This window comes from Anopheles marshallii, chromosome 2, assembly GCF_943734725.1.
Source record: "Anopheles marshallii chromosome 2, idAnoMarsDA_429_01, whole genome shotgun sequence".
In the NCBI taxonomy this organism is placed as follows: Eukaryota; Metazoa; Arthropoda; class Insecta; order Diptera; family Culicidae; genus Anopheles; species Anopheles marshallii.
In genome coordinates this window covers 22,693,998-22,720,537 of record NC_071326.1, presented here as the reverse complement: position 1 = coordinate 22,720,537, position 26,540 = coordinate 22,693,998, and the positions used below count along the sequence as shown (strand labels likewise).

General features: G+C 41.7%; 1 protein-coding gene across 1 annotated transcript in view; it reads left to right on the top strand.

Moving 5' to 3' along the window:
• LOC128707361 (protein slit) overlaps positions 1 to 26,540 on the top strand; it is a 103,776-nt gene that overhangs the window by 65,448 nt on the left and 11,788 nt on the right. Inside the window, exon 2 of the mRNA XM_053802313.1 lies at positions 24,686 to 24,757. Within this exon, the coding sequence (XP_053658288.1) occupies positions 24,686 to 24,757 (72 nt within the window). The remainder of the gene's footprint in view (positions 1 to 24,685; positions 24,758 to 26,540) is intronic.

Below are 26,540 nucleotides of genomic sequence, written 5' to 3'. Positions count from 1 at the left end.
GGCAAACCATGAGTAAGTACTTCCCTATTGGACCACCGATAAGCGCCCGTGTTCGGACCCGTGTGGCTGAGAAGCTCCAATGCCACTTCATGCTCGGGATCTGCACGTCATGCAAATAATCGGCGACCGTTGATCGGTGGAAGTGGAAAGTTAAGTTATTTTATTTGAACAACCTTCTAGAGTACGGTACGGAGGCTTCGTTGCATCCGAGAGGGCGTGAAAGACTCCTCGAAAATGGACAAGGAAGTGGCCATTGTTCGATGCGCGCTATTAGAACGGTTATTATTACCATCACAACCATTATTATTATTTTTTATCATCATACCAGTGATTGTGATTGTTATTACTATTATTACCACCCGCCAGCTATTGTGATTGGAGTGCAGCGATGAATAATTTATATGGAATTGAGCAGTTTTCCTTCGCTGGAGGTTTGGATTGCGTAGATAACCCTTTGCATTACACTACATTGTATGCAATGGACGAACGTCTTATGATTTGCCGATTGAAGATGCATTCAGCGTGTGTTTTGGAGGAAATACATTGGACTATCCATTCTCCAAATCCCTGTGAAACAAGAGAACCCTGTGGGAATAAAGGATTGTAGACTAACTTTAATAACATTTGAGGTCAAGCGTATGTCTGTTGGTGTTTCGGACATTACAATAACAGCTCTGATGTTATCAGAAAGAGTTTCAGTATGATGGAAACATGGGCATTGCACTTTACGATAGACTTTACTTTCTTAATTGGTCTACAAATAAAAGAAATAGACTTCTTTCTTTAAACTTTTCGTTTGGCATCTCCGCTAGAATGGCTCCACAGATATAAATTCATCACTACTTGAACACGCCATGTGCGTGCAGAGTATTATGATATGATTTATGTTACATCGAATAATACCTTTTATGTACACATGTACGCTCTGTCGCTTCAAACCGCTCCGCTTAGACAGAACGTTCTGCCCAGAGGCTTTTAATGAAATCAATTTCAACGCAACGTGTGGCAACTGCAGGCGAACAACTTGATGCATTACATCCGATGCAATAAATTACAATTACGCGAAACAATTAAACGCGTGAGGTAGGCGGACCTTTTCTTACCGGCCTCGCGGAATGGCGCATGAACTGTGCTGCATGTGCTTCATGCACACTGCAACTGCATTATTATCAAACATAAAGATAAATTTGATAAGCTACGATTAAATTTACTTTATGTCGTTTTCGAGGGAGTGGATCTGAGGTGTTGAAAATCGCACGCCTGCTGTCCCGGGCTCGATGGACCACAGAAGATGGTTAATTAATTTCCCGCACTTCGCACCACAGCATCTGTACCAGGGGTGAAACAAACCTGACCTTCATCACTGTGGACAGCAAGAGTACGCCAACAGCGCGAAGTAGGCGTGCATTCCGGTGTCAAGCTGGTGTCGTCCATTTAATGTGCTTCCAACGCTATGCACGCAGTCTGCACTTAGCATTTCTGCTGCGCTGCTCACTATCCAAAGCATCAGCACCATCATCGTCATCACAAGCGTTGTCATGATCGTGATGAAATCTGGTCACCACTCAGCCACACTTTGAGATGTCTGTAGCATTCGCCGCGAATCGCATCGCGATCATCTTCACGACTCAAAACAACATAACAGTGATTGCCGTCGAAAACGGTTGCTCTCGAAGGGCATGAGAATGGGGCTCAAGAATTCGGACGGGGACAACGTACAAATGCTTAAGACACTGCAAAAACCCGTGGCCAACAGAGTACGCCAAAGTCAACAGGTTAATTTAAATGTCGTGTATGAATATTTTATAGCATTCAATTAATCTTGCTCTCGTTGGGTTTCCCCGTTCGCGAATTGGAGTCTATCCACATGCCATATTGCGGTGTTAGATTTTACCCGCAGCGCACAAACACTTATTGAAGAAACGATTTTGCGGTGTTTATTGCCGGCAGCTCATCGCGCGTTGTGTTGTGGTTTCGTTTGCATAAATCACCATAATAATTTTTCCACCAGCACTGTGCGGCTTCCCATGGTAGCTCAAATTTGCCGGTAGCTTTGAGACTAGAAGTCCATTCAGGTTAGACAGCTTGTTTTCAGTTCGATTTCAAAAATCCAGTGTGCCATCCATAGCATACAAGCCATCAACCCATCCGTCTTCTTCACAGTTACGGTTATCTACGACTTCCCTCGGCGCGTAGAATCGTCCGCCATCAATCATTTCTTCCCCGAAATGTACCTTTATGGACTGTATCGGATTGTCGAAATGAGTAGTTCAATGTCGAAGAATCTTGCCGAAAGAAACCAACGTCACATACATTTCACAACTCGCCCTACTTCAACCAACTTTTACTGTCCGATAGTGTGATTTCCATCGATTTACAGTCAAAAAGGTCAGAAGGTGCAGAAAGAAAGCCGGACAAGCGAAACAACCGGAGCTAATCACGAAATTGAAATACTCCTTAACCCTCGTACCGCGCTTTGACCGACCAATAACCAACAGTTCGCTACGAGCAGCCGTCATTTATCCACCGGATCAACGGATACGCTTTAAAGCGTTAAAACTAATCATCATTATGTTGCCCCACAGTGGAAAATGTCTGCTCCAGCCTCCCGTTTGTGTTCATTCAGAGGATGCTGATTTGATCGAGAGCCAGTCACGGTGGATAAATGGTTGCCCATTAGCTGTCAAAATTGGTGTTTAATATTTGCTCATTTTTCAGGTCAACTTGCGCTGGTCAGAAACCGATTTCCATTATTCGGTAGGAAGCTATCCATGTTGCGTTTTCAGAGGGATTTGGCCAGAGGGATCCACGATACTTCACACTTGACTGAAATCCTATCATTCTGTTGAAGTGAGTCATTTTTATTGAAAAATACTTGAAAAAAGATGAACCTCCAGTTATGATTTTCAGTATACAAAATGGAAATTTTGAAATGTTTTTCACGTGAAAACATGAAAAGTTCTCAGGTAGATTCATCAGCAAAATAAGCTCGTCCAGAGCGATACGTTAACCTCACTTCAGGTTAATTTCAATTATCCTTGCTGCTCCATTTTTATATTCGTGAAGTATCAACAAGAGGCATGTATACACGATTAGCCCTCACTTATACAATCCGCGATGCTTGTTGGGGGACGCCCTCTCAAGCTCAAGTGGTAAAACGTGTGTATATTAAGCATAAGTGATCACAATACGTTCACCGTTGCAATTGGGCCGCAAAATGGTTCTGAATGCCAGAAGAATCTCTCACATTTTTCTAAGTCGAATCCCTCTCAAGACAACAATGTGCAAACATGCTGGAGGCCTACAATACGATAGCGAGGGCTGCTCAGTGCAAGATTTTCATTTCCGATGAGCATTGTCCGGAGTGATGGTAATGCGATGATGATGATTTTCTCCAAAAAAAAGTGTAATTGAGTCGTTAAAGTAATGAGGCCACTTAACCTACAATCGAAACCGACAAAATCACCGTTGGGTCGAGAATACTTTGAGCAGGAATCAAAGCAAACTTTCAGTGCGTATGCTCTCTGTGTTGAATGCGTATGCTTATCTGGAGTTCGTTATTGCTTCTTTGCTTTGGAATAACATTTTGTTCTGCAAAAGGCATTATTTCGAGTTTTTTTAACGATTTGCCGCACAAGAAGTGATGATTCGGTTCTTGAAAATCTCTTCAATTCGGGTCTTATTCGCTCACCAGGTCAAACTAAAGAAGGCGTATAAAGGCCACAATCATAAAGTTCTACTAAATTTGTTCTTCAACTGTGATCAATAATGATGAAAATATCAATCTTATCCCTGGTTATTGCAGACGATTTTGATAACTTCTTCGTATAGTGAGCCTTTACAAGAAATTAAATCGAAACGTGCTGTGAGATGTCGTTATAAAGACGAAACGTAAACCCGTTTTCCATTTGTAAACAACTTATCCGGCCAAATACGTGAACACCAAATGCTACCGGAATTCATTACAAACAACATCAGTCCCGTCTCGAGAGCTTTAGCGAAACCAGTCTGAATTAAACACGAAACGTAACGCCATATAAGGCTCACATTGTGAAGTTCCCCGATCTTCTCTGGCGTGTCTTCCGCGAAAGATTCCGCTACCGAGGGGATGCAGTTAATTAATGCTGTAGCAATTTTTATGTCTCAGCTTCAGCAACCAAGACGGGCAGCGTTATCATGCAGACGGACGGGCCCTCGAGGACAGTCGTTTGTTAGAAATGAGTTTAACAATTTGTTGCCATGAATCTTTCGCACGAGAAGAATTGCATAGACACGTAGGTGAGAGAGAAGTTGATGTTTATGTGATTTGTGTTAAAAGCAAAATGATAAACTAGATCGGGTGCAGAACTTCCTTCAGGGTTGTTTCATCTCGTGAAAGTAAATGAAGTGGAATAAGTTGCTTACAACTGACGGTAATGAATGTCTTCCAAACGATTGTGCTTCAGGATGGTGACTATTATATGAAAATATTGGGCTAATCGTTATCGTATACTCGATAAGCTATCGGTGTCATGCATGCGTTGTTACATCGGCATTGAGTGTCATTTGTAATACATTGCTCTCTTTTCATGTTTTATCCCAATTCGATCGAGCATTCAATAGATCGAGTAGTTCAGTTACTACTCCCACAGTATTATAGCATAGTACCGATCATTAGTAGATACAGTAACAGAAGCAGTAGCAATTGTGTTGAAAGTAATAAGAATCGCAAGGATTTTTTGTATTACAGCAGCAATTCTATTGTGAATCGTGACAATGATATTTCAAACAGAACAAAATAAAAACTAACAAAAACATTCGGGAACTGATACCAATCTCAAGATCAAGAACGAAATCCATCTAGGGGCACTCGACAAAACATGGTTGGAGCAGCAACAAACCTCTCACGACATGCGCTGCTGATGTACGAATTTCTGATGCCATCGTTGTTCAACCGATACATACCTTAGGGCAAAAGATATTCAACGATCGCAAAACAATGATCGCTAAACGGAGGAAGAAGCTAAAACACAACATCGAACCGATTCATTCCGTGCTGCTAACATGTTCAAATGGCCCGATCAAATCACATGGGACCACATCCAGCACGGTAAAAGAAACAACAAAACGATGCAACCCAACCTACATGTAGCATCGTATCAGAGGAAATCGTAACTCTTTTTTTCTCATCCTTTGGTAGCTAATTCGCCAACACTCACACGAGCACAATACCGAATGCAGAATGAAATCAAATTAAAAAAATAACACACCAAATTATTGCGACCCACGGGAGATCGCTAACGTTGTTGCGCCCACCGGAGTAGATGAAGTAGAACACCCTTGGTTCGACTAATGGCACAATGTTCGCGCATTTGCTATGCTTCAGAGCACCGGGTAACTGTCTACTTCCTTGCAGCACAAAACTCCAGCAGCGTAATAGGGGCCCTACTGGCGTTACGTTCCAGAGCATCGTCAATTCGACGAGACCTCACAGTTTGATGGGAACTGCCTATGGTCTGCCGAACACGAACTCCTGGTTTCCGTTGGTCATTCCGTCTACTGTCGAATCAAACGCGATGTGAGGAGATGTATAATTTTCTTTACATTTCATTGCCAATTGAATAGCTTGGACTGGGTTTTGGCTATAACGGGAATCTCGTAGAACTGGTAACATCATCATACTTGAGTGACGAATTATGTTTGAGGTCAAGAATCTCTGTAACTCGTACGACTTTTGGAAATTTATTATCATTTTTTTCAATATCTCAACGCACTCGCTCAAAGCAAGCAATATTGTCAGCATGGTGGACGTTGCTTCCATCATCGAACAAAACCACTCTTACGCGAAACACCAACACCCACAGTGGTATCATCGCAAACACCTCCGAACCTGATCCGAACACCACAAACAAACATTTCGATACATTGCATGTTCAACGGATGAACCGCAATTCGCGGTTATGGTTTGCATAAATTAACACCGATAGCCTCACCGATTTTGGGTGTGGAAATCGAAAAACCAAACCAAACCAATACACCCTCCGTACCTTATTCCCTCAAGAATTTGCATCCATCGTTTCTGCATCCTGGTTCTCGATACTGTGCAAAATCATTCACTTTTTTGCTGTTTTTTGAGTTTATTTTCATCCTCCTACTCAATCGACCACTGGCCACCAATATCAATATACTGTGAATGGTAAATTCATCGCCATGATGTTTACAACTCTTTTGTTTTCTTTGCAGTACTTTAGTTTTTCACGTCAAATGCCATTTTTGTGCCATTTCAGTTATGATCAATTTATTTTCCGATTAAATTTGCCTTCAAGATACAATCTTCAAATAAATTTTCTCTTAATTTTGCCGAATAAAAAACCCTTAAGCAATGCGTTAATGGAATTTGCAGTTAAAGACAAATTGCAATACAATACGCACTACTATTATTTGATGAAAGCAGGGAAGTTCAAGGAACTGCAATAATTGAACTTCTCAACGATAGTCTACCATAAAACCATTACTCAAAATTCTTTTGAACAACAATCGTGTGGCAAAGGGGTTGAATAATTTGACAAACTTCTCGAGCGGAATGAACACTAAGATTGGCTTTCGGATTCGAGTGGTTTTGGATGAAAAATCATCTGCTCTTGCTATCCTTAATCCACTGCAATGCTTTGAGATGGGTCGTCGGTTGAATTATGAGAAATCTGTTTCGGTTGGGCACAACTTTCCCCTTGCGATCCTCATGAGCGCTGAGCAGTATCCCTCGGGAAACAACCCAAACTCTATGCGTATCTCATGAAAAAACAGAACTGAAACCCTGAAGAGCTGTTGCACCGTGTTTGTTGTGGAGCAGTAAATTGGCAACGAAATCGACCGAGCGCTCCCAAATGCTCCCGAGGACAACCTTTCGAACCTGTGCTCTAATGGACGGATCCGAATGCACGGTACGATGCCACGAAATTGACGCATAAAACCGGATTCATAAATCATGTAATGATGTCAAAATTTCATAAAAGTGTAATTAATCATGGTCTGGCGGTGTTTACGTTATGAACTGTTTTTATTTTGTTGAGGGTTTGGTTGTTTTTTTTTCGCACACACTTCGCAAATTTCAAGCACATTTTATTCGGGTTTTCTTTTTCGCCACTAATTGGATGTTTTGTCATTTTTTCTCTGTGAGCGTTGAAGCAATTTTACCTTAAAAGCTCAATCTATTATCGTTCTATCTTCACCATCGACTCAATCTACAAATTGAGTTGTTTATTTTGAGACACGATTGGACCATTCCTATTTACTGATTTATGTGGCGATCTGATCAGATAAGTAATGTAACGTTCATTATTTCATTTGTGAAATAAAAATGGTATTGTGAAATCTGTAATTTTCTATCTGTTAAATTACTCGTCAAAAATACAGTAAAGGCCATTTGCGAATAATGGTACTACCATGAAAAAAAAAATCTGAAATTATGGTTATGGCAGATATATCTTCAAATTTGGGACCATCTCCTACAACAAACACTGCTACAAAGAAAATCGAGATTATTACTTTACTCACAAGCCTCCTTTAAGATGTGTTGTTATTTATTGGACCTAAACTCAATGACACTATCGACGACCGTCGGGACCATTCCACGACAAAAAGGTAATAAACAAGGCACATATTATATCCTTCCTTCCGTTTTGTCACTAAACATACGAGAATGGGTTGTTTATTAGAAGTCGAGTTTCAGCTGTCTACAAGAGGATGAAACAAATTGAAATTTATTACTACACTGAGACGGCGAAAAAGGTTCAATTAGCGAGAGACCCGAATGTTTTGTGCTTCCTAAAACAAACTATCGCAAATTGGGCACACCATTCCCGGTAATGTAAGCAGAGTTCGGAGACATTTCGAGCAGTATCATGTTTTTTTTCTCGGGTAGTATCCATATTGGACCACGCAGCCAACATAGACGATGATGTGGATCCGCATTAATTTAAAGACTGCTCGGTTGCTCCGTGCATCATATATGTGTATGAACATCCACGCACGTTCTCCATAGAGGAAGGTTAGAGTGAAACATATCCACTACAACCAGCAGCAACAAACTGAAGCCTAATAAAAAGTTACGACTCCCTTGGTGGTAGTAGCAGACGGGCACGGGTTTACCATCCATAACTCTCCAACTGTTGTATAGCACCTACGGAAGGTACATCATAAACACAGTTTGCTACTTTTGTACCGGTTGTGTCCTGACTACATCTCAGTTCTGTCTTTTTAAATGACACAAAATAGCCTTCTCCAATGAAGATTCCTTTTCTTCCGGTCGATAGATAATTCACAGGTGAAACCTTGCGGAAGCAACAGGGTCCCGCTACCCCCTGTTCAGCCTTTTACCTATGTCTGTACATTAATACATACGATACACACGTGGTAGATACTTTTTTCCATTATCCTCCGCAACAAATTCATTCTCTCCAAACGGCGTCGTTAGATTGAACGGTTGTCCTGATTCAATAAACCACCCGCATCGGTGTACGTATCTGTGCATCTTAGTGAGTCATAAAAGCGTCTAGCAGCACGACGAAATGAAACCGGTTGGATCACAGGGATGAACCTTGATGATCCTGGCGTCTACGGATGACTCATGTGTTTAATGGAAGAGAAGTAATGGTCGGCGCCACAGAGTTCGTGCTGCTATGCGTCCCTATTCGGCTGGATATCCTAACAGAACAGTAAATAAGAAAATGTACCCGACAGGAGATTGGCATGGAAACAGGAAATAAGCAAGTGTGTCCCCTGGCGCAATTGAAAGGAAAAAGAATTCAAATATAAAAAATAACACACATTGTGGCAAGTAAGGGTGTTAAAGGGTGGAAAAGCTTTATCCGGCTTTGCATTTCGTAAGTCCTTCATAACAAAAGGGCATTTGAACGCCATCGATGGTGAGAGACTTGCATTATGACCTGAGTGCAACGACGTGCTGTACTTTTGAGGGATTAAGGGGACGTGTACAATCGATGCACATGTTGAAGTAGTCCATTTTTAAGGAACTGTACAATGCATTAGGCACCTGAACCTTTAATGGGCACTTTAGTGCAGAATTTTTATGCTGATTTGAAGTAAAGTTTTTATTTTTGAATAATCATTTGCGGGATGTATAAAGCTTCTTTATTTTTTCATCTTTTGTTTTTTTATTTGCTTTTATATTTAAACAAGTTTGCAGATAACAGTACAAGACCAGAAAAGCTGGACAATTTTTTATTGCCATGTCAAAGTCGTTCCCAATTCAACGAATACGATTTCAAGTATCAAATATACGTCAATATACGTCAAAACCAGCCCCACTTTACATGACGGTAATGAAATCAATCGTCGTGCAACATTCAATCAGTGTCAAATCCACTCGTGTATTACACTATCAATCGAAAGTGCTTGATAATACACCACTTCAGCTCACTGCATTGATTGTCCACTGACTTTGTTGCATCGAAAAGGAGTAAAGCAAACATATCCACTGCCGTGATTCCGTGCTAGCCGTGATGACAATTTGGATTTCCACTTCCTCGTGTCACTTGCATCATAATGAATAATCGATGGCGACAGGCGACAGATAAATTATCGCACCAGTCGCATCCGCTTCCAAAGTGCCCCTGAAGGACAAAAGCTCCACCGAAAGCCATCAATATACACATTCAATGGGACAATAACAGAGAAAATTTGTTGATTGCTCGTGAAAATGTATGGCGTGGACGTTAATTAAGTTAAATTATTGGATTTTATTTTAATCCTCTGTCAATAAATTTCCACTCTCGAACCGAAGCGAAACGTACAGCAGTGGTTAAAAAACCCGACACAAAATGCATTTTTCTTCCTTGCGTTACGGTTTTTTTGTTCCATTCGAGTTCGTGAATGGTTTTCCATTCGGTGTTGAAAATGAATTTTCATTTAAACACTTTGTGTGTAAATAAAGCAGAGAGACGTTCGACAAATTTTGTCAATTTAAATAAAACAATTTCCACCGACAATGTGTTAATAGTGAAGCAATGAAAGCACATTAAATGTGTGCAATTACATTTTCCAAAGGGGAATTCACCACCAGCCAAAGGCTTAAGCCGCCACATATAAATAATAATCAAAAGTAATGGTATAGCACAAACAATGTCATGCGTTTAATGGGTTTTTTTTTTTGGTAGGATTTAAAATCCATTACTGACTTGCAATTTCAATTTGCTCGGCTTGCTCTACAAGATGGGAATAAAATAAAACATCAAATCACGTGAATTATGCGCTACCTCCGTTGGTTGATGTTTTGTTCCCGTACCTGTGCGTTGGACAAAAAGAAACGGAACGGAAGCATGCTTTTAGCACATTTGCCCTTTGCATTTTTATGCTTCCTGCCTTATCGAGATTCGGCTTCCCCGCTGTAACTGTAACCTCGAACAAACCCCACGTTATTCCTGGTGGTGTTCTATTCAATTTATCACTCCAAAGAAAGGAGCGAAATAGTTCAGCTTAACCCTCGTACGGGAAGTGAAAAAGGAACGCACAGAAAAAAAAACATTCCTTCCGAACTTGCCAAGAAATCCAAACGATGGCAAAGTGAAGGAAAAGAAAACTTACAGTGGGGATGGTTTTACATGCAATGGAAGACAAAACCACAATAGAACCGACCGCGGCAACCGCACATATGCAAACACTTCTCGGGCGGGTGACGATGGCTGGTCTTCTGGAGGATGGTTGTCGGGAACAAAGCAGGAAAGCAGGGAAAACCGCGCTCCATTGGCACGTTCTTCGTGTCAGGCTTTTCGTCCCATAACAATATTTCACGTCCAGACCAGAGAGAGAGAGAGCGAGAGGCTTCGGTTTGAATGATGCCACAAACCTCCAACTCCGCAAGCTAACGGCTAAGACGGGGAAAAGTGATGGTGATTGAAATTGAACATAGTTGGGTGTCGGAATAGAAACGAAATGTTTCAACAAGGACGTAACAGCCCACACGGCACGAGTATGTGTGCCTGCACGGCAAAGAAAGCAGCAAAACGTGCCGCAGAGTTGCCGAGTTTTAGTTCTAGCCGAAGTTATGTTCGTGGGGTTGGGTTTTGGGGAAAGTGATACTGGAGTGAAATTTATGTCAATTTCAAGACGAATAAAAATACCACAGTGGTTGGCTTTGTTGAAATAGATTGCACTGGTATGGTGCCCGTGTGGGGAGGGATAAGAACAATTGCTCCATGCATTAAAGTATCTCCAATGCTTGGAGCAGTGTAGCAGAGCGAGAAATAGACAGATATAATTCCATTCCTCATCACGCTCGGTAATCATGCTACCGTGCCGGTACTGTCACGAAGTGTGTGAAAAGATGTGCAGATTTGTCGGTCACGCTTTACGCTTTATTTTCTCCAACTTCACATCCCGAGTGCATCTTGTGAAATACACCTACCTGAACAATTCTATGATTGAATAACGTTCCCTGCTAAGGCACGAACTGTCGCCACACTGTGCAGCTAAAGCTGATAGAAGCAAAAGCAAAAGTTCTGCAAACAAAAGTCTCCCTCGCGTTGTGAGCACTTTCAGCGGCTCCATTGTAAACAACTTCATGAATCTTATGATGAAAACAGCATGGAAACTTACTTATTCCAACCATCGAACGCTCCCAGATCTATTCTGCACTGATGATTTAACGATCAAAATCGAATGTTTATCGTTCATGGGGAAACGGAAAAATTTATCGATTTTACTGCACTTTATCAAACTGCTTACTTTTTTTTATTTTCTTTTTATAGCAACTGTGAAAGTGTTTTTTTTTTTGCCAGCAAGGGTAAAACTTTTCTTCTATTCTACGCAGTCGTTTTGTAATTAACGCTTACGGCTCACGGCGAAATTAAGGAAATGGTATAAGTATTTTTCCACCTTTGATTTTATTTTGCCTTGCTACTGTGCATTACTGTGAAGGCAAATTAATGAGCGTTCTGTGAAAGATTTACTTGATGAGGAAAACTATTTTCAGAACGTCTGGAATTTATGACGAACTGAGCTGGTGATTTCCTTGCAACGGTTTCTTGCTCAGGGCGTCGGTCAACAGGAAAGAAGAAAAGAAAAAAGACCAGCGGAAAAACAAGCTAAGTCTTACCAAAGTGTGCTGAAGACGTTTGAGTAGAACAATGCATTTTTCTCGCTAATTTAAGCTGAGATTATTTTCCTTAGATCCCGGCTTTACCGTGAGCTTTACATTCCATAGAAATTGAAAAAAGAGATCCTAAATCTCTCTGTAAGATATTTCTGGATATTGCGTTGCTGGTCCGACACTGGATCACTCTTCCACTCTAGACGTCTTCTCATTTCGAATGACGGCATACTTTGCCACCTACTTCCTTCGATGACTAGTATTTTCCTGGACCGCAAACGCTCTAAACAAGGTTTTTTTTTGTTGAAGAAACAGACATAACACGCTGTTGTTTTGTTAGAACTTAATTGACTACCGGAAGAACCGAACATGTACTACCACCCGGTGTGAAGCTTGTTAGTGCCAGCACTGCTTGTAAACAAGATTGCTTTCTCGTACGGCATGGAACGAACAGCAGAAATCATACCAGTGACGTGATAATGGATAAAGAACTCGTTTCCAAACACGGATGGGGGATCACACAAGAAGCGATAGCTTGGCTAAGTAAGTGATTCTGTGTTTACGTAGCAATTACGATTCGGTAACACAAACATAAACATCACACCAGCCTGTGAAGCTGGCTCTATCTTTGATCCATTAACAGAAGAAGATTCGTCGGTGCCAGAAGAGATTGATTTCATTTGGAGATCTCGCAGTACCGAACAGTCCCTACACGTCGTCCTATAGCGCAGCAGGAGCTTCTTCGCAATCAAAATAGCTCCAAACGTCAGAGCCGATGAATGAATGTATGATCCGACTAATAGTTGCGGACTGCACAATGATTCTCTTCTACGTGTCTATTTTTAGTTAAACGATGCATCCAACAAGGAGTAGTTTGTATTATTGATTTGTTGGGATCGATTACGTTACGACACTTACATCGGTGAAATCATTCATGACCGATTCATCTTAAGCTCCGGCAACTGATTGGTTCGATCACGTGCACTCTACCGTGCGTTTAATAGCAGGACATAAATAATATAGCTCTCTGCGCAGAATGGCTCCCACCAACCTTACCAAGTGAACGCTACGAGATACGGAAGGCGATCAGCCCTAACGAACAGTAGAAAAATATTTATTTTTATTTGACAAATATATTTTCGATCGGAAATGAACTGGAAAAAGGAAAACTTCTCACCACCCCGAAGGCACCAATACAATAACGACAGACACTAGTGTGTCCGTAGGTGGTGTCGGATGCATCAACATTGAGAATCCACATTGAAAATAAATAAATTCAAACCGACAAGAAGGAAGAACGTTGAAAATGACATTCGCAAGGAATGCTTCATCATCCTTCCGTGTGTCTCGTGAACGAAATCGAATTGTCCCGCGGGATGCCCACCCGGAAGCAGCGAGAAAATATTGACAATAACGACCAAAACAGCAATGCAGACGAACGAACTTTTGCCGTCTCGTGGAGCGTGTGCAGCGGATGCACGACTGAAGATTTGTACACTTTTTTTTTTCGATTCTGGGTTTTTCGAATGCCGAAACGAATTGTTTTCTTAAAAATTCGTCCCAGTACCACCCCCGAAGCGATGATCCAATTTTGATAGTAAGAAGGAATCAAAATAAACCAGAATGAAATCTTTCAGCAAAAAAACACAAAATCCCGCAAGCGAAGAGAAAAAATGTCTGCCACTAATGTTTCTTGGAAAATTGTGCATCCCGCCTTCTAGGAGGGCGACTTCACGAGACCCCGAATTCCTACCAAACCCAAAGATTCCCTCTTGCGGAAGGGATAGTTCTACAAAACCAAGTTAAATTTTTCAAGCACATAAATTATAAATATTTTTATTTCTGTAAAGCCATCCTCCACTAAACTGCGTTCATCCTTTTCGTTTCGAATCCCAATGATACTTGGTGTGGCTGTTGGGATCTGGACATGAGTGCCGCTCTAAATTATTCATCAACTTACGTTGGGGATGAGCAATGGTCGTCTTTTGCTGCGGTTTTCTGGGATATTTCTCCTTATATTCTCTTTTGGGACCTTGTGCTTCTTCTTCTATTTGTTATGTCTTTCCGATCCGGACCAATTTCACCACAAACCTTAAGACGACGATGCATAACCAAACTCCGTCCTTCTTCCGTGCAGGTGATGCTGCTGTAGGGCGCAACAAAAAAAAGCGAAGCTATCGAAGCGAAAAGTCCTTAACGTCTTTATCATAAATCGGACATGGCAGATGCATTGGTTGACTGTTATCCCTTTCGTCGTTCACGCCAGCTGAGGGTGATTGTTCCTTTTCGTTCCCTTTCTCACGAAGAGTATAGCCTGGCAAGGAGCCAAACACACAGTGTGCTTGTCGGTCGATGGAATGTATTCCGTCGCTGGTTGAACATGGTCGGAAACAAACGTTCTGACTCGTTCTGTCCCTGATTTGTGAGATATTCGCCCCGGCAGAGATTTATTGAAATATCAAATTATGAAAAATGAACCCAAAAACTCCTTCCCAGCAGTCGACCCGAATCATTTGTCCGAGAGATCCGGTCATCAGGAGCGTGTTTGCGTTGTCCGAAGAAGAACCAAGCGGATGAAGAAAAATTACATACTCCTCCCATTTTGGATCATGATATGGTCTGGGAAACTAATGAGTAATATATTCGAAGTATTATTTGTTTTGCTTTACATCGTTGCCATTTTTTGTTGCTGCCAACGCTACTTGAACGTTGGGTTACGAGTTACGAATAATGCTTGCCATCTTCTGCAGACACGTAATCCGAGACATGACGTGATGGGCGAGCAGAAGCATGCACAAATTGAAGATTTATCGCTGATGGCCCCAACGAATCTTAGCACCCGTCGGGATCTTTAGGAAAAATGCTTCGTAAAACCTCAGAAGAGCAATCACAAACTGTTTTTGAACCATGGGAATGCACAGCGAATTGGTCGTAATCGGATCTTCTGTAGAAAGATAAAAAATGCATAATTACAGAGCAAATTCAAAACAATCCGTTGCTTTACACTTGTGGTTAAAACTGGAAGCAACGGCAGACCGCCGCCTTCACCCTTTGCTGTACGTTAATCAGAATTTAATAAGCAGATTTCATCCAAATCTGCAATCTACCCGTGATGCTAATTTTCGGACAAATTAAAATGTTCTTCGCACGTCAATTTATCTCCGTTAGTGTTTGCGAAGGAGTTCTTGAACCATTTATAACCGATCGCCTTCCATTTTGAACACCATGCTTTACAACGTCGTTTGTTTTAACGAATGTCAAACACGAGTTCCTGGATGCTTCCATCCTCGTGGTTTTGCCGTTGGCAGTTAGATAAATTAATGTTTCCTTCATCTGTGTTTTCTCTCGACCAGCGTAAGTTAATTTATTGTAAAGAATGGTTCCAATTATGAAGCACGGGGAGTTTTTTTCCGGCGTACGGGGCTGTTCAGTTCCACACTCTGCGTTGCCGCTATTTTGCATAATCAAATCATCTTGTCAGGAACCATTAATTTGACGTATTGTTTCGACCCCGATACGTGGTGCCTTTTATAAGATCCGCTTCAGCGTGCGGAGGTGGTGCGCATGTTTGGCGACTGACTACAGTCGGCCGGATTGAGGCGGAATAAAAAATTTACGAGCCCTCTTCAAGACGGATCGTTGTATAAACAAAGGTATTCATAATTCTTACAATCACGCTTCACTGCACAAACCTTATGGCGTGGAAAAGCATCCAAAACACGCCAACGCTCGCACACGACGATGCAAGCACGCATGTACCTACTGGACGGACCGGAGATTTATGAGTGTCGCAACAATTAACGTCGGTTGATGATATTTGGACCATTCTTCGGCGAAATCCCTCCACAACTTCGATAGCCTTCTCGCACCAAGAGTGTGTCGATATGGATACGTTAGGTCACGCTATACCATTCGAGAAAAGATGTCATCCTGACCACCTCGATTGATATTCGATGCATCATCTGATGCTGTGGCCAACAGCTCGACCTGCTCGACCCGGATGACGATGCCGTAGGTCCCATTAATCACCGAGTTTCTATCGAAAGCTCGAACCAAACCACACGCTTTGTATTCGATCGACGGACAGACTAACAAATCGTCCGAGTGAAATTAAATTCGCTTCTAAACAATTTATGACCACAGGCTTGACCGTTTTCTCCGGTCCATCTGTTCCACGTGGGTACACCCATCAGCGGTGTGTTTTCGATTTCCGAAGCCAACATCTTCCTTAATCCTTGCACGGTTTTTACTATTATTCACACCAAGCCTCAGATTTTCCTGAGTTGGCTTACGATTAACGAAGGGCGATACTATAAAACAGTCACGAAATCAAGCTATCTGAAGAGATATTGATTTATGTCTGGAAAAAGGCCAAAATTGCGTACGTCTCGCTTGTACTTTACCTCTAAGAAGATTTCGTATGGCTAAGCTTCCATGACGAATCCACTGTCGAATGGTGGGTGGGGTTTATGGAAGTAAATCTTTTTCATAGAAATGGAAAGTAGAAATAGAAGCTTGTTTTGTTGATCGTGTTCAATTCGAAGACCTTAATCGGTTTATAAAAGCATCCTTGAAGACCGCTCATTCCCTCACATATTGCGTTTTGTTGGATTCCTTGGGCGTGGACATACATAAGTGTAGACATACATAAAAAAGAATACGATAACACTGCAACATTTACAGAATAATGTGTGTCTTATTTACCACAGTAAGATGTCAGGCAAGAAATTTCAAGGAATATATTATGAACTGTCTCTCTCTCATAATTCCATAGTGATCTACGCCGATTGAACTAAAATGATAACGATTTGTCCACGATATCACTAAGAAACTATTTATATGATCTTCATTGGGTGACCTTTGGTTTAATCGAAATTTATCCCTCTTAATGAAGATAATCTTACCGAAAAAAGCTGTAAAGCATCTTAATTTGTTCGCTGCACCATTATCATCTTCTCCGTTTCGGTCTGATAAAAATCCTCGCTCACTGTATCCTTTTTCACACTTGTACCCACCTTGTAATAATTAATCGGTCAATTAACCATATCTTTCCTTCTCTCTCTCTCTCTCTCTTTTCAGGTAAGCATCTACACCAAACGTCCTTTCGATATCGCTCCAAGGAAGTGCAAAGGCGTCGAAAAACTTGATCATTCTGTAACCGCCAAAGTGCAATTGCTTGCCACTAACATCTGCGTTGAGTTTACCGCAGTGAACAAGCGGTCTCTAGAGAGGAAAAAACAGAAGTAGAATGGTCAACAAAGGTAGAACCCAAAAGACTCACCACCCGAAATGCATCGTGCCACGAATTCGACGCTTTGTGCTACCAGGTCACGGTAACGCGACGTGCCTCACCATTCGAGCACGGAAAAACGGACGATTTTATCTGAAAGCATAAATCAGATTAAGTATTTAACCTCTTTGCCTGAAGTTGAAAATCAATTTGGCTTGAAATTTACTCGTTCAACGCTTTTTACGAGCATGCCAAGCCCTCTCACACACAGTCTCACCTTCTGCTGTGGTTGATGGTCTGGCTTTGACGGCGGTTCAAGTTATCGACCCTTTCCTCGTCTACGTTTCGGAACGTTTTGGATGAACGCGCTACCGGGATGCTACTCTAATGGCCAATGCATGCGAATGTTTATCCTTTTGACTTGAGGCAACGGACCCGGAAAAGGGGCAGTAGTCATAAAATGTGTGTTTTTGTGAGTGCTTATCAAAAGTTTGTTGTTTTGGTCATGCCATGCCATGGCCATGCTGAACGGAGTCGGCAAGGGTCGATTAGCTACAAGCGCGTTAATATGTCCCAGATCCCCCGATTACTTCCGGTGTGTTTATGCAGCATTTTAAGCGCCAGTTAAACCTCCAAACCTCGCGTTAATATTTTTATCATTGCCATATTTTAAAAACAAGAAAAACGAAACGCAACGATGAAGCAGTTTCATTACAGCTGTTTATCTTTTTTGGTGGCTGTAGCGATCTCTCACCTCGTCCAAATCTCCTTCGAATGGCAAAATGGTCGAGGTAGACAGTTTAGGACACGACGCGGTCCATTATCCATTATGATAATCCCACAACCTCGTTGTCCATTTTACGTTGGTGTCCGTGGAATCTGACTTCTTTGTCAGAAGTGTTTTGAAATGTAGTCTCAAAGTTCATCGATTACTCAATCGGACAGCATTTACTTTTTAATGTCACAATAATCGCTTACCAAAAAACCAACAATCTCTACCCTGGACACTTCTGGAATACCAGAAGCAACAAAGTGAAATTTCCTAATCAATATTAGCTCTATATTTAAGTGAATCAATCAAATAAAATGTATGGAAGGCTTTAAGGTGCTAGGATTCCGATCAAACATCAAGATAAAACTGCTGCTTTCTAATCTACACGTTGCAATGCGGAGTATTCCATCAAATCTCTACAATCTTTTCAACGATCAGGGAAAAAATAATCAAAAATCCACGAGTCATCGGTTATGCTCCAGTTTTCAACTCGATTTGGATTGGATATTGACTGATTTAATGCATCGGTCTTGTTCAGCACTAGACACGTCGTTGGCTGTCAGCTCGAGGCTACGTCGTGTCTTTATTTGTCAAATCTGTCAATTTTGGTAAGCTTCCGTAAATCCATTGATCTGGTTTTTCCAGTCTCTTTTCAATGTTGATGCCTGCCTCTCAGTTTCAAATAGCATGTGTGTATATTTCTCCAAAACACGTTGTCTGTGGTCGTTTGAAGGAGTTGTTCTTTATTTTTTGTGCATCCCTTGGGAGTTGCACAATCTAATCTTAGTTCTGCTGAAGAAAGAGTTTAGAGACCGCTTCAACACATCTGTCGACATAACTCTGGTACCGCGGGTGTTGTAGAACGAAATAATTAACAATCTCTAGAACTCACGGCAGGTTGTAAGGGTTCCAAACAGGCGGCATCGGTTGTCATGCCGTGACTTGTTGCAATGTTTTCGTTGGGAAACTCTCGTCTCATGTATCGCCCATTGCTTCTGTCTATCTTTTTCAAACAGTCGGAAAAACGGAAAAAAACGTTCACCCGTTTTACTCACCGTCAGACGAGTACTGATTCCATTGTTGAAAGACAGATGCATCAAGCGGCTTAAGATTATCTGTATCCATCATGTGTCTGGTTTTGGGGAGAACTCTCTATTCTACGAGACTTGCATTCTATTTTTGTTACATAACACAACCCTGTTCGGTGTGACGAGACAACGGTCGTGTTACGCACGTCGGTAGCTCACTTTCAATGACCCCCTGAGCAAACATAAAGGCTGAATCATTTTTCTTTCCTCTGAATGTCCTCATCTTAACAGGATTGAAATCATCTTAATTAACTAGACAAATAGAGCTAATTATCACGTTTCATAGCGAGCTAGACAACGGATAGTCTGCTCATGATTGCCTCGTTTGTCGAGTGGTAAAAAGAATGGCACTAAAAGGTCAAGAATTTAATCAGTTTGCTGTAAACGAGGTGAGTTTTTTATACATGCCTTACGCTTCGAACGAGATCTTCAACAAAAGAAATACGTAGGAGATAATTAATTTGATAAACAAGCTCGTTTACATATCAATCATCGTGAAACAAACAGTTGATTTGATCTGATACTCACCTTGCTCTAGAAATTTTAAATCCATAACTATCGTAACCACATTTGATTGGTATGCGGAATATTCCCTCCGATCACATAGATCCATTGATGAAACTAAATCATCTGACAATATCCAAATACGTGCGGTTCAGAAGACCCTAAATAAGGAATTCATCTACTGACACAACCTCAACATCACGTACCAACAATGTCCGGATCATCATCCATCCACCACACGACTGCGGTTTAATTAAATGCTCCAAATATTCTTCAACGTCGGCTAAATTACTAATTTGGTCACATAGCGATGGAAAGCCTGCTCTACCACAACCTCACTGGTAAGGCTTTCCATAACATCGGTTTGCTGCTTTTTTGACCTCTGCCCCCAATTATCATCTCTCGTCTGCAATCAAACATCTCCGGATTACAGGATTGCTGGCACCGCAAATTGGCAGTTCCCTGTTCCGAAGTACGTCTACACCTACCATTTCGATTTCCACATGTCTTATGATATCTGTAAACATACATAATTACATGCTCATCTACACTCAGCCCAAACGTGTTTCAGTCCTTTGCGGGAGAAGCCTAACCCACAGAGATACTGTATAAATGGTGATGGTTGTAGTATTTCCCGGTTCTTATGAACGTTATTCGACGTAAGCTTTGGATTGGCCTTCGTGTACACTCACTTCCACTTGAGAGCGGAAATGAATGTGCTTCCCATTTCCATTACACGGTGTTCCGACTCGGACTTGGAAAATAGGAAAGTAGAATGTTCGCTTCTGGAGCACAAATCTGTCCTGACGGGATGGACTGTGGAGAATGCTGCTGGAATGTTCTCTGCAAGACGGTGCCGTCCTTCAGGCTAACATCCACGTAAAGACGTTTTCCTTTCGAAGAGAACCGGTGAAGAATTATGTCGAGAGTGGCTTCAAGAGGTTGACCAATACTTGGTCGTGATATGCGGGGAATAAATTTACCAGATTTTTGTTCTACTGATCCTTCCCGAGCTAAACATTTCTCACTCTTGACATCACGCTAAAATTGCCGTCTGTGTTAGAATGTCGAATGCGTACTAATTCATTATAACGATCGCACTTCGGTGATGACATCCGTATGTCCATTTGGACAATTGATGTTACTCTAATTAAAAATAGCTACGTATCCTAAACGCATTGAATTCGACATAAATTGACATTTTCCGCATAAGCGGAGCAAAAGATACATATTTTGGAAGAGAATTATTTTGATGCCTGTCAAACCCTTTTCAAATTCTGCTACGAACATATCCAAGCCTCAATTTTCGACCCAAATCCAAACATCAACCTGTTAAGTTAAACAAAAATATTCAAAAGGGATGCTCCACCAGGGGAATCCCTGAAGTATGGTTTATCCCTAGAGAAGTGTGTTAATACGCCCAAATCGTCGGCGAAGTGGAGATCAAGGTGTGGTGATTATAAATTCTAATCAGGGCGTTGTTTAGCTTGCTCGCACGTCGACGGGATCGATAGCGCAGGACATGTCAACCGCACTGTATCAACGCTGATGATGAAGCGACTATAGACCACAAGAGGCCTCTTACGTGCACTTTCCTGCATGCAGCCGGTCTCGTCGCTACATGCATACATATTTGCACGGATGGAGCGTGCTGGCCAGCACCGGGTGGCCCCATTTCATCGAAACCCATTTATTACTTGACATTAGCATCGAACAACATCGTGCTGGCGGTGTCACTGAGGATGCTCCTCTGCAACGTTGTCAACTCCCTTATTTCACCATCACAACACAGGGACATGGGTGAATGCATACATGAGCGCATGCCAACCACGAAGTGTCGGTGGAGCGCGTTATCAGCTCATCAAATTCCATTCTCAGTTAATTTATGAACCAATTCAAAACTAACTTCATTGTTATTTTGTAGCTTCGCTTCGGTCCTGTCGAGCTGCAAGACAAAGCGGTGTGGACATACATTGCTGATTAGATGATGATTGTCCCGCTTATGGTATCTAATGTGAATCAAACATGCAGGCCCACACCACCTGTCCCACAATCGATTCCGAAAGCAAACGTTGTGTTTGTTGACGCATTCATGCAAAAAAAAAATGCATTCCATCGATTTTTGAGTGGTTTTTCTGTTTGGAGGTTGGAAATTTTATGCAAATGTATATTTAATTTTATGTCGAAATGGAAACAATCAATACAATAGTTGATTCACTGCCTCCCATAGAGTTAAGCTTCCTGGATAGTGTGTGACAGAAGTTTAGCAAAAATAGCAGGAAAATTGTTTTTTTTCTACACACAAATGAAAGGAGACGCACAGGTTTTGTGATTCATACATCCTTTAGCTGGAGTATCTGGAGAATTAAACGGGAATATATAAAATAAAGAATACTTATAAACTATTTTATACTAATTTAATTACAAAATGAATAATCTGACAATAATGTAAACCTTAACAATATATCACTTGCACTCTCCGACGTTTCGGATATTTTTGAAACGTTAATCACCAACGGCTTTATCATGGTAACGAAGTGCTCATAATCCAACCCAAAGCCATTAAACTCCGGTAAAAAAACAGATTCGAAGTCTTCGATTCGAAAATAAACGCCGAAAGAATGAAGCATTTTTCTGAATGTGGTTTAACGAAATATTCACACCCGACCGTAAAGCCCATGATCAGCAACAAACAGAGTTGTACGGTCGAAGTTATTTGCCTCGCAATGCCGTATCATTAACGCCATCACACACAAAAAAGGTGCCGAATGTGCAGGTTAACGGCGTCTAAAGCACTTCAATCGGTTTTATAATTTTCGATCCAACACGAAAATCTGCTTACTCTCCCATAATGTGCGTCGACCATTACCCCGTACATGACATTCGCATTATCCTTTTTCTCACGTGCCGGTGCCCAGAGTCGCACTCAGTTCGTTTGTCAAAAAGGGAAAACAGTGAGGAGCCGCCATTGCTACTTCCCATGCCCCGAGAACACTTGCTCTCTTTTCGAGCGGAATTGGGTGGAATTCAATCAGAAGGTTTTTCTATGTGCCGGGTGCCATTTTTCTCACTTACATTGAGGTTTCCAAGCGTATGACGGCTAGTGAATGCTTTCACAAGGCAACTACTGTCTGCAAAAGCGGAGGGGACATGACACTGTAACTGATGCATGGGTGAATCAAGTCAGATGCCCATGTCATCCCACACACAGGGGGCAGTGAAAATGGTTCCATCAACAGCATTTCAAGTGAGAATCTCCGTTAGACTGGGTTCCATTTTGGTGAAATATTTTGATGCCGCTTCATCTGCATCCGTTCACTGCATCCATTCGGCGTGGTACGATGATGCTGATGTGTCTTCCTTTCGCATATGCTGTACATACCACATCCCACGAACAGCAAAACATTCTAATGCAGTTGCAACTATATTTTTTGTTGCTCAAAAATATTTCTCCCGAACGACCTCCGAGTGCGGTGATTGTGGGACGAGTGCAACATTTTATTTATTTTATGCACCCACTTTCCATGCATTCAACACCGTACCGTGCATCCGCCCAATGCACACAATGCAGTAGCGACAACATCAGCAGCTGAAGGTTCCAAAGGGAGATTCATCACTGTGGGCTATCTCACCTTGTGGACTCGTGATACGGATCGAGCGAATCCATCCGTCCATTCGAATCACCCGCTACGTTCCTCACATAAATTTCCCTTTCATCTGCTTGCTTTCGCTCTTCGCCAACGGCAAACACTCGTAAATCCGGTGTGTAAACATTCGTCCAACTGCAAACGGATGTGTGTCTCCATCCGAAGGAAACCAAGCAGAGCGCACACGTTCACACTCGAAAAATGTGAAGAAGCATAAATTCGAGCAAAATGTGTCATGAATATTAACAGCTGGCAAAAGATGTACGACAATGTGAGTTAGAATTTCCGTTACAGTTTTTTTTTTTTGTCCAACTTGCGCATTTGGCTATTTTTGTGCGATTTACATGAAACATGTGTCGTGGAGTCTTGTGGACGTGTAAAACAGTTTACCATAATGGCCAATTATGCACAAATGGTGTTTTCAGTGGGGAGAAAATGGATGCATGTGAGTGTTCTTTGACATTAAAGCGTTGTAGCCAACCGGAACTGGCAATAAATGGCCAACCGGAACAGCAAGTCCATCATATGACATTCAATAACATTCAATGGCACAGGAATGTGGAATATTCATCTTTCATATTCAACATTTCATAATACCGAATAACACCGTTCATGAATGTTTGCACACTTGTATTATCTTTTTTGTACTTGAATTATCATCAAAGCAACCGGAAATGACATTATAGCCCAATTAATTATGTACTCTACTAAACGGCGTACCCAAACTTCGAGCACATAGCCAAAATACAGCTCTGCGCCGTCCAGCTACTGGAACATGAAAAATCCCTCTCTGGACAGTAAATCTGGACATGGAACCATAACCAACGTAATGACGATAATAAAATAGGCTCCAAGTTGAGTGGTTAAGATGAAGAGTCTTACGCTTAGATGTTAAACACATTCGGATGTTTGTGTTGGCATGACCTTTTGTTAGTTTTATGGTTTGGAGAGTTATGTATCTAGACACAGGTCTATATAAAAACGGATTTTTTCGTCATGATATCTCACTTCATGTGGACTTTTCAAACTATTACAATTAGTACGAACATGAAGCCGTTATTGGGAAAAGGAAGTCCTACGTTAAAACCGTTCGGTCAACTCTTTAGGTCCAAAAAAGCTCCAATTCTAACACGTGCACCTCGGAGTAATTAATACTCCACTATTTAAAGGACTCCAATTAAGAGTAAATCACAGGACAAGTTTTTGCAAAAAGCTATTGCTTCGAATAATATTATTAAATCATTTCAACTAATTCAATTATGGGTACTCTCACATCACCAGCAGATCAAAGTATAGCCGTTTCCGATGGCCGTTCCTTCCACCTAATTGACTTTATTCGTTCTCTCCTGCTTCTTACAGGGATCTGCAAGGCAATAACATCAGTGTCGTCTACGAGTCCGACTTGCAAGGATTGGCGAAGCTGCGAATACTGTAAGTAAAGTTTTCTTTGCCTCATGACACTAACCTTTCCTTCCTATATTGCTCATCTACCAACACGCCACGAGCGCACGGAACACTGAAAGTATCGAAGTAAAAAGCTAAGATGTTTAAACGATAAAACAAGAGCAGTCGGTCGGCTCCTACCGCCTCTGTGTGTATGTCGCATGGCATCTTGCAGTAATTAAATAAAATCCGAAAATTCCCCCCCATAAAACCGTGCGAACTATCAGCAACACGGTATGTGGCGTTGTTGCCCTTTAGCTCCACTCCCTTTTAGACCACCTCATTGACTGGTACCGGTAAAGCATCGCTTCTTTCGCAGCTCCTCTGGACTGTCGTATGGAAAGTGAGCGAACGACTCTTTTTAAACTAATTACACCACAACCGTGAACAGGCACAGCGACAAGTGAAAACCACCGATAGAATGTCCTGCGGAACCAATGCGCCCACAGTAGCGCAACATCCGCTGGTAGATGGTTTTAATAGTGTTACGCGAAGTGCTTTCCAAAATTACCCCTGTCCTGGAGGCGATAGAGCGCTGTCTAACATTTGCGATCAACATAGACTTCCGGTGGAATCCATGGCGGAAATGAAGTTACCCAGTGTTCAGTTAAACTTGTCCATTGGAATGTTGTCCCAGAGATGTGTGTTCTTTTTCAACATTTGCTTAGTTTTCTTCGGCGTTATGTTACGTTGATGGACGGAACGGATGGTTATGAAATAAAAAAGGCAAACAGACTTTCCAATACAGCAAATTAAAGCTGCATTAAGGTATCTTTTGTATTTTACCTTTGAAAAAATGTACAACGCAGCCAATACATCCTGGACTGATATATGCGTTCGTAACGATCGCACCGATAGTGTTGACATCATTAGTAGCGTTTGCTAATCAATGGAAATCATGCCGGACAAGATGGCGCTCCAGAGACCAATCGATAGAAACGCGGCACCAGACGTGCCGAAATGACACTGTTTAGTGTCGCCATAAAAATGTATCCACCACCATTCGCCACACCACAAAGGTCGGAATGATTTACGCTTATGAGCTCTCGCATGCAGTTCATTGAAGAGATCGAGCCTGCGATCCAGCAGCATCGGCAACTCATTATTCAAATGTGCAACCCTCGAGGGAGAGGAAGAAGATTTACTGATTCAAATTCCATTTTCCTATCATCCCTACACTGGCTTCCCATTTATTTATCATTTTAATCGATTCCCAATCACATTTCCCCTAACTTTCATCGATTTAATCACGCTCACAGTCCGCCGTCGATGGTGGTGATGTATTTTACCACTGCCCAACAGGGACCTCATGGGTTTACGTCGAGGAGAATCAGTTGGACATCGGCCAAATAAATTCGACTTCGGAACAACTGTCCCACTTTCACTGGACGTAGGGAATCGGATCTTAGTTTGGGCATTGTGTTTGTTGGTCATTAATTTACATAAGTGGAATATGAGATATTTCTCATCGGACTCCGGTCAGTCCTTCACAACCCAACGCAAAGCTTGTCGATGAAATGTATATTTTTCTGTTTTAATACCCCACTGTGAGGCTCGTAAGTTTTAAATAATTACGCATCGGATCACCCTCCGACATGTCTCTTGGACTTTGGTTTTATCGACTCCTTACGTTCAATACACTTTACAGTTGTTCCTAACGCTGCCAAGGAGCACTCCAACCCGGACATCTGCTGGTATAACACGAAACGTGCTTTTGTGTCTTCTTTTGCCGAATTTGGAATTATTTTACCAACCGAACATGGGTCAGGTA